General features: G+C 46.6%; 1 protein-coding gene across 1 annotated transcript in view; it reads left to right on the plus strand.

Annotated features, from left to right (window-relative positions):
- The window catches only part of ank3b (ankyrin 3b), an 81057-nt gene that overhangs the window by 33970 nt on the left and 37087 nt on the right, over positions 1-10000 (plus strand). Inside the window, 10 exon segments of the mRNA XM_047032001.1 lie at positions 1022-1033; positions 1035-1208; positions 3096-3194; positions 4748-4846; positions 5612-5710; positions 5836-6033; positions 6906-7004; positions 7427-7525; positions 8312-8410; positions 8788-8985. Of these exon segments, the coding sequence (XP_046887957.1) occupies positions 1022-1033; positions 1035-1208; positions 3096-3194; positions 4748-4846; positions 5612-5710; positions 5836-6033; positions 6906-7004; positions 7427-7525; positions 8312-8410; positions 8788-8985 (1176 nt within the window).

The following is a 10000-nucleotide window of genomic DNA, read 5'->3' on the forward strand; positions in this document are numbered from 1 at the left end:
TTCCTGAAGTTACACTTCCTGTGAAGTGTAACTCCCACTGGTAGTAGAGAGAGAAGAGAGAGAGAAAGAAGGGAGAGAGTGAGGGAGGGGGGGTGGCAGAGAGGCGAGGGTAGATTTAGGAGATTCTGTCCTTGAGAGGGTACAATAGTGAACCACTGCCTCTTTCTCTTTTCTCCTCCCTACCTCCAGGGTGTAAATAATTGATGCAGGAGAATATATATCCATGTTTCAAGCAACTCCTGCTTTGTTAAATATTTATATCCATCTGCTACCGTAAGGCCTTCATAATAACACTGCCTTGTGACCTGTTCAAGATCATGAACAAACAGCACTGCCATGGGATTGTTTAATCTTCTGGGGGTAATGGCCTTAATTAGCTCTATAGATCAAAGGAAGTGTGTGTGTGCGTTTGTTTGTGTGAATGTATTCATGCATGTGTGTGCGGGCATGGGTGTGTTGTGACTATACAGTTAGCCGGCTCCAGACAGCATCCATATTGAAACAGATCAGAGATGAGGTGGTGCTCCCTATTGGGGTGAGAACGATGAGTAATGCAGCTCCTAATAGGCCTTATTATCTCCCTCCCTCTCCCTCTCTCTTTTTTCTCCCTTGTTTTCAAGGCAGACTGTCTCATTCCATGGTCCCTGCATATAAATAGGAATTGAATAAGATGAATAATAAATAGTGTCTTGATCTTGGTATATTATAATGAGTACATACATGAGATGGGTTAAGGGTATGTGTGCTACTGATGTTAAGTGATTGAAGCCTGCAGTAAGCAATACATGTTATCAGGCATGATAGTAATTCAGTACACTGTGTTTTATGTTAAATACCATCACAGAAAAAGGAGCTTGTCTGCTTCTCTAATGCCACCTCCAGATCTAGAGATCTAGACCTAGCAGTACTCCTAGCCTTTAGGTAAACTGCTACTGTTGGTCTCTCTGCCACTAGAGATCAGAACCGGCTGGTGCCATCACAACCAGTCCCAGTAAGTGTCTATCCCCCCATCCCTCTCCAGGACGGCTTTACCCCCCCTGGCGGTGGCTCTCCAGCAGGGTCACGAACAGGTGGTCTCCCTGCTCCTGGAGAACGACACCAAGGGCAAGGTCCGCCTCCCAGCTCTCCACATTGCTGCCCGCAAGGACGACACCAAGGCAGCCGCCCTGCTCCTCCAGAACGACCACAACGCAGACGTGGAGTCAAAGGTACGGCATCAAGTTCTGCTTACGGTCACAACCTCCTACGCCCACAGTCGTTACTTATGTCCAGTAAAGTGTTGATGTTCTTGTGAACTTGATGGTGCTGGTAATTATCTGATATTTAGGAATAGCGTAAATACATTGTGTTATATTTTTGGTAGTCCCATAGTGAAAAATGTAGTTGTATATATACAATGGTATATAGAAACAGTCATGAGCTGCACCATCCAGTTGTAGTCACTGTGTGTCTGAATATGTTGCCTGTTTTTCCTTTGACCTCCACCTGTCACCATGCAGCCATCTACAGCTTGGCCATCGTCACATCAGTTGTTGTTGTTGTAGCTGTTATTGTTGTTGTTGTTATTGTTGTTGTTATTGTTGTTGTTGTTGTTGTTATTGTTGTTGTGTGCACTAACCGCCCATTCTCCCCCTCTTTCACCTGGCGGTCGTCTACCTCCCCCTGTAGATGATGGTGAATAGAACGACCGAGGTATACCTGTAAACTCTTCCTCCACCTCCTCCTCATGCCACCACTCACCAACGCAACTCTAGCGGGGCTAACACTAACACGGCCAATGGCTAATGCTAAGGCTGCTAGTGCTTAGCCTTAGCTTAGCCACCACATCTCCTGCATTGCTTTCAGTGGTTGTTTGTCATCACTGGCAGCTTGGTGCTTGGATGTGGAGTGTTTAGCATGTGAAGATGGCCTGAGACAGGATGGACTGAGGATCTCTGTAACTGATGGACTGGGGTTCATAATGATTCCTGCTAAGGTTGCTAATGCTACCATATCCATAGCTTGACTAGATAAACCGGAATAACCTTCTGTTTAATTCTGGAACCATCCAGTGAAGTTTTGTGTTGGTACCAGGCCGTCCAGCTGCAGATTAACCAGTCAGTCAGTCCCACTCACTCACCCCTCTACATCCCTCTGTGCACCTGTGCTCTCCTTTTCCTGGATTCATGGTTTAGGTATGAGATAAACAGTAGATGTAAACAAATAAGGACTCTTATTTGGCCTTAACCTCCTTCAGCAGACTTGGACATGACTCACTCAGCCGGGTGTCGTTCAACACAGACACCCACCTAGGCCTCCACAGTCTGCACTCTCAAACCCAACACGCTCTCTCACAGAACTGTAGGCGTTGGCTTAAACAGACTTAAATAAAAGTAAACTGCATTTCACACTGATTAAACCCCTTTACTAACATGTTGTCAGTCAGAACTAAGCAGATACGGTATGTTCTTAACATGGGCTCACAAGTGAGTTGTGCAGTTGCATTGGCTTGATGTACTGAGATTATTGTAGTAATGTGACATTTCCATAAATCCTTTTACATATAAGAAAAACACCCTCCTAATAATATAATTTCTAGTAGATTTATTTTATGTAGTATGTATAGTTCAGACGATACATGTCCTAAAACTTATATTTTACTATTTTTTATATATATCCTTGGCAGATGCCTTGTAATGAGATTTGTTGTTTGGCACTGCAGATCTACAGACTTTCCTGGATGAAATTAGGCTCCATAGACAGAGCGATTGATGGACTGTATCTGCATGGTTGCACATCTGGAGGTCCTGCTGTACTGTCCATCAATATCTATTAGCAACCGCTGTCTGTCTCTCTGTGTCTCTGTCTGTCTGGTGATTGGTTTTCTAATGTTGTACTGTATGTTTGGCTTGTTTGCATTTGGCTCAGGCATCATGTGGTTCTCTCTGCTTAATCTAGCGTGTCTGAACACAGAATCTTCCCATCAGGCTTTGCTCACCGGTCACTGGTGGGGTGGGGTTTGTGTGTGTGAGGGGCAGACAGAGATGGAGGTGTGGGATATCAGAGTTTCTGATTGGCTGCTCTTTTGTTTCTGACATCATCGTCTTTCCACACAGAGTGGTTTCACGCCGCTCCACATCGCCGCTCACTATGGCAACATCAACGTAGCAACACTGCTCCTCAACAGGGGGGCCGCCGTCGACTTCAAGGCCAGGGTAAGACTGCCTACCTCAGACCACACCCCCTGCTCAAACGTTAAACTGAGTTTCAGACCCAAATGGAGACCAGGGCTACATGCTGATCTCTCTCTTTCTAGCTCCCACCAAACCTGCCTCGCTAACATCAGACTGAGACATCTTATGCATGTCGAGCTTGGACTGTCTTTGTTGAATTCATTCCAGTGAGTCAGTGCAGTGTATCAGACCCCTGTAAACGCATGAGGCTTCATCAGATTTTGACAGAAGCCATTAGATTTCCTGTGGTCCCCAACCAAACCTGCTGGTATCTGCAGATCTGACTGTGGTGAGCTGGATCATTGCATGCTGGCTGATGCAAGGAATCACCACACTGTCTCTCTCTCTCTCTCTCTCTCTCTCTCTCTCTCTCTCTCTCTCTCTCTCTCTCTCTCTCTCTCTCTCTCTCTCTCTCTCTCTATCTCTCTCTCTCTCTGTCTCTCTCTCTCGGGGGGATGGGGTGTTGACAGAGATAATGGGAGAGCCTGAATGTGCAGCTCTACCCACCAGTTCGGGGATGTAATGCTGAGCTACGTAATTCTACAGCTGCCACTGTCAGTCTACTGGAGTGGAAACACACACATACACACCAACACAAAAGAACACACACAGTAAATTCCTCAAGCACTCTCTGTCACACACACACAGAGACACGCACAGAGGCATAGCCTGTCAGTAAAACATGAGCCTGTAGATTTAGATATAATCTGGGGCGTTGTTTCTCAACATCCCATAATACTCAAGAGTATGGTTGTTAGGTTGTCATGGCTCTGAGGAATGGTTTCCTTCTAGCTGATACAGGCACTAGACACTCTCTACACAGGGTCGTGTGTGTGTGTGTGTTTGTTTGTGTGTGTGTTTGTTTGTGTGTGTTGTACCTGCACACTCACATTTGCTTACTTGAGGGAACACTCAACTCTCCCTTTTTTCTAACACAAAGGAACATTCCCGGAGGTCACAATCAATATGTCTCATCACATCATATCTTAACTATCTCTGAATGGCCACCAGCTAATATGAACCCCAAACAAAAGGCTATTCGATTCGACCCCAGCACATTTACAGTAGCCAACACAAAAGCACTTCCTCTTGTATTGTCCCCATGAACACACCCTACCACAGGGAGAAGGCATCAGCCCACAGTATCACTTCTGGGAACACGGCCTCAATAAGAAAACAGAGACAACATATCAGATAATGGAGCCAGAATGTAATGCTGTGGCAAGCCCTGCAGCACACATCTGCTATGGTTCACTGTCACTAGAGGGAGATGTTTGCCTGAAATGTATCCTGGTCACTGTTTCAAAACCTAGGCTCTTATACAAACATATGAAACGGTTGTGAAATTGATTATATCTTGTTTTCAGTGTAACCTGTACTTATACAATAAAATAAGTGCAATATGAGTACAACACAATACGATATGAGCTCCGCTAAATCTGATGCATTCTATAAGCAGTCGCTGTCCTCATCTCAGACTTAATGTTGTCATAGTCTGACTTGGCAGTATTTGTCTTTGTCTATGTCTATTCAAGAATGACATCACACCCATGCATGTGGCATCCAAACGAGGGAACAGCAACATGGTGAAGCTGCTGCTGGAGAGAGGGGCCAAGATCGATGCCAGGACGAAGGTCAGACCCAAGCTCAGCCCACTTCCATGTTCCCTTTTCCGAGGCTTATCTAAAATGGAAGATTTGTCATTTAAAAAAAATCATTTGATGAGGTCACACCCAGGGAGGCCGCCAGTGAGAGGTGGCTTGCTACCTTGTGACGCATTACTGGATTGGTCCCTCTCTCTGCCTTGCCTCTCTCGACCCTGCCTCACTCTCTACCCTGCCTCTCTTTACCCTGCCTTTATCTGCTCTCCTTCTCTCCAACCAACCTCACTCTGCCCTGCCTCTCTCTATCCTGCTAATCTGTGCCCTGCCTCTATCTACTCTGCCTCTCTTACTTGCCTCTCTCTGCCAACTATCCCTCCTGCTGTCATTGGCTAGACACATAGATAACAGCAATTGTATTTTAGGTGGAAAAACATGTGGTTTACATTCTATGCAATCATCCACAGCTGTGTTACTCAACAACATATACTTCACTGCCCCCACACACACACTATGCTGGACGTGTGTCGCTGCACACACAGCGAAGGGGCAGATTCCTGAATGCTCTGTGGTATTTGAAGGACGTGTATCTGTCACAGGAATAGATGCTGTTTTAAAAAAAACCTACGACCACAGTCAGCCACTGTGAAATACTTTGAGACTGTGACTTTCTTATGTACGGACATAATCTGCAGAGAGAGGGTGTACACTGTGTACTGCCCTAAGCATTTCAGACTCAGTATAAGACATCCATGAAAAACCTGCTCTCTGTTTGACTTGCTGTGTTGGATCCCCCAGGATGGTCTGACCCCCCTCCATTGCGGGGCCAGGAGTGGACATGAGCAGGTGGTGGAGATGCTGCTGGACAGAGGAGCTCCCATCCTCTCCAAGACCAAGGTAGGGTCTGCTTCTGCTGCATCAGACAGCCTGGCTCAGAGTGCTGTGCATTTGGTTCCTCTGTCGCTCTCCCACCCTAACTCCCTCTCTCTCTCCCCCCTCCCTCTCTCCCCCGTCCCCTATAGAACGGGCTGTCTCCTCTGCACATGGCCACCCAGGGTGACCACCTCAACTGCGTCCAGCTTCTCCTCCATCACGACGTGCCCGTCGATGATGTCACCAACGACTACCTGACCGCCCTGCACGTCGCCGCCCATTGCGGACACTACAAGGTCGCCAAGGTCATCGTGGACAAGAAGGCCAACCCCAACGCCAAAGCACTGGTAAGTGTAGCAGAGGTGGTTTAGTGTGTCATTGTAGAGGTCCGGTGATGAGACATCTCATGACCCTGAGAACCTGCTAGCTGTCTGAGCTAATGCCTCGGCTTTAGCTCAGTGAGTTAACTCAGTGAGCATAAGAAGGACTGCACGAAGCAGAGGACTTCATGTCTGGATGTTTTTTTTCCTCCTCTGATGAGAACTATTGTTTCTGATGTCTAAAAGTACGTTGAATGCTTCAGCCACATTTAGTTCAAGGTTGTGCTGAGGGACAAGTTAAACTGTTGCATCTTTGTCTTAGCTGTATAGCGCTCCCTCCCCCCCTCCCCCTTTCTCCTCTTCTTACTCCTCCTACTCTTAGCCCTCTACTTTCCCCATCTTTTAAACTTCCAACTTCTGCAGCTTATGCTGCTATTCCTCCTCCTCCTCTTCCTGCTCCTCCTCCATAGACCCTCCATAGGCTCAGTCTTGGCAGGAGACAGCCCTGTCATGGTCCACATGCAGTTGAACAGTAGAGGTGTGGCCTCTGAACTTTTATAGCAAAAAGAGGAGGAAGATGAAAAAGAGGAGACTGGAGGGTTTAGACAGACAGGAATCTCAAAGACCAGAGAGCGGAGGAGAGCGGAGGAGAGGAGAAGAGAGGACAGACATTGTATTCAGATAAACACAAGAGCTTTGTTAGCCACCCAACGGCACACATGTTTGCCTGGTTGGTAAAGAAAGGAAAAAAAACGTCTAGGAGAACCCACAGGAAGATTTTCCGTCTAGAGAGTGTGTGTGTGGGTGTGCACGCGTGCATGTGTGTTTGTTTTGGCCTTCTGTCAGTGTTTCCAGACAGTCTAAAGAGACAGCGTTTTGGTGTGTTGTTGTATTTTTAGAACGGTTTCACGCCACTCCACATTGCCTGTAAGAAGAACAGGATCAAAGTGATGGAACTGCTTCTCAAGCATGGAGCCTCCATACAGGCTGTGACTGAGGTAGGAATCACTCTCTCTCTTTAGATAAATATATACATATTTCTCCCTATCGTGTTATTTTGATCAGTAATACTTTTTATCCACTAGAATGTATGTATCTCTTCTTTCTCTTCTTACTTTTTCATGTCTTGTAGAATCTGAAGTTTTGACTCAGTTTTCCCTCTTTATTTGCATCTTGCTCTTTGGCTCTTTCATTGTGTGGTTGTGGGAAGGGGCTCATGTCCGAGGATGATGACTAGTGTTGACAGGGACTGTAAAGGGGGGGTTGGCAGAGAGGCAGTATCAATTTTTACAAGCGGAAAGCCAGAGGAGAAATGTTCCTTCTCCTTCCCCTAGAGTTGTGGTGTACTTGGTAAACTTCCCAGAACTTCAAGGAGGTGAATACAGTATCTCAATCTATGTTTGTGTGTGTGTGTTTTCAGTCGGGACTCACTCCCATTCATGTGGCCGCGTTTATGGGACACGAAAACATTGTGACTCAGTTGACGAATCACGGAGCTTCGCCAAACACAACCAATGTGGTGAGTACAGCCTCTGCTGTCTGTCTCTTCCTGCCACCTCGGTGTCTCCTGGATCTGTTTCTGGTTGTCCTTAGGTTGAACAGTTTGATAATCACTGTCAGAGAAAAGTAGAGGAAAGGATCCTAGCTCTGTTCTGTCAGTTCATCTCCAAAATTTCTGCTTTCATAATCTCTTTAGGGTCCTCCCTGACATGCATGGTTTTATAATAGTTTATCATCATTAGGAAAAAGGTGAAATTCGACTACTATTAAGTGAGACCAATCGTGTTCGTACAATACCCAAACTATTCATAGCAGGCTATGAGTGGGGTGTGTTTGTGAGTGTGTGTACGTGGGGTGTGTGTGAGAGTGTGTGTGTATCCCCTGCATAGGCGCCCCAGTCTCCTCCTCCTCCTCCTACAGGCTACAGTGGAGTACAGTAGAGTGAGGAGAGTGGGTAATAACACTATACATTACATTACACTCCCCCCCGGAACAGGTCACCATTTAAACACCCACACACACCCTGTCTGTGGCGGGGTTACCACGGTAACGGGACAGTGAGGGGCGTTCTTATGGGGTGTAAGGGGAGAGGGAGGGAGGGAGGGGGTAGAGACTGTCTGGCTGACCTAGTAGTCATGACAAAGAGCAACAGTTAAAGTTGGACAGACACAGAAACATTGGCCAGTGCTGAGACAGGACTGTTGGTACTACTTTGTATGTGTGTTCGAGAGAAAGATGGATGCAGGGAGAACACATTATAACTTAAGTGTGTGTGTGTGTGTGTGCGTGTGTGTGTGTTTTTCAGAGAGGAGAGACGGCACTCCACATGGCAGCCAGAGCAGGCCAGTCAGAAGTGGTGAGGTACCTGGTCCAGAGTGGAGCCACAGTGGAAGCTAAGGCCAAGGTAACACAGGCACACACACACGCACATGCACACACACTAGAACAGACTGCCAAGTTTAGGCTACTTCACTTAATATACTGGAGCTGAGATCAATACATTATTGGATTTACAGTGCTGTATCTCATTGGTAAAGTGCTTCAAAGTTAGTACTTTGTTGGTGAGGTTTTTTGCTGTTGTTGCAATTATGAAATTGATAGTTTATTTATTTCCTAATTTGTTTATTAACGCTTTGCTTAAAGTTATCTAAATTCAGAGTAAACCCTGAGTCAATTCACTCTAACATACTAAAGAAATACAGACTAAAGAAATACTCCTGTTGCAAATCACCTCTGTGTGTGTGTGTGTGTGTGCCTGTGTGTGTGTGTGTGTGTGTCCAGGACAACCAGACGCCCCTGCATATCTCCAGTCGTCTGGGTAAACCAGACATCGTGCTGCAGCTGCTGCAGAACGGAGCGTGCCCAGACTCCACCACCTCCTCCGGCTACACGCCCCTCCACCTGGCTGCCCGCGAGGGCCACAAGGACGTGGCCGCAGCCCTGCTGGACCAGGGAGCAACGCTGGACATCACCACCAAGGTCACTACAGAACATCCTTACCCATGTTCATCTCAACCTTTAGACCTACGCTGCACTTGAGTGGTGGTAACCAGAGAGGAAGAATGCACGTATCCCGTTCTGGCATCTTCCAGAAAGTTCCTTCTCCACAAAGGGACAGTTGAATACAGTAACACGGTGTCTGTGGTCCAATAAGCATTTAGGGACAGAGCTGCTTGGAAGCTGAGCTCTATGTGATGTGGATGGCCTGTGCTGACATCATGCAGTGCAGTGATGCAGCTCGCTGGGTGCCCCAGGGTGGTTAGATGATTCCAGATCAGGCGATCAATCTGTTCTGTGGTGACTCACCACCTCCTCAACTGCTTACCAGGGCGGTGACCAATGGTAGAGCGTATGAAGGATTTCTGTCAGAGGTTACAGAGACATTTGAGCATTTACAAAAGAAGAGATGAGTGCGTGTCCATAGTGTGTGTGTGTGTGTAGTGTCTAGGAGGATATTGACAATTTCAATACTTTTAAGTATGTAAATGACAGGTCAAAATGAAGGACTAGTGACCACACAAGCATACCCACACTCCTACTAAAGGAACACACATTGAATTAATACTGAAATCTTGTAAACTGTGGCACCCTGGGAGTGTGCAGAAGAAAAGTCTGATTGGTTTGAAATAGTTTTCCGCGGTGAGCATGATGTCATGCACCACATACTGTTCCCATGACAACCCAGCTGCTTTCAGTGAGAGGTCACCACTGCAGGATTGGGTTCACCATAAAATAACTGTTGGATTTGTTGTAGCATGTCTGTTTCAACTGCAGGCTTGCTTGTTCAAATCCCACAAGGTCTAGGTGTTATTTATTGATGGCAAAACCTATTAGCTAGATGACCATGTGGCTCGAGACCTCACCAGTTAGCTGCATGCTGTAGAGAGACCTGATCTAGCAAGGCTGTGTAAACCATAGGACTCATGCACCTATGAGAGCAGTTGACCTCCGGTCCTGTCTCCCATCCACTTCTCATTATCTAGCATAAACATTG

Source organism: Hypomesus transpacificus, chromosome 13 (assembly GCF_021917145.1).
Source record: "Hypomesus transpacificus isolate Combined female chromosome 13, fHypTra1, whole genome shotgun sequence".
NCBI lineage: Eukaryota > Metazoa > Chordata > Actinopteri > Osmeriformes > Osmeridae > Hypomesus > Hypomesus transpacificus.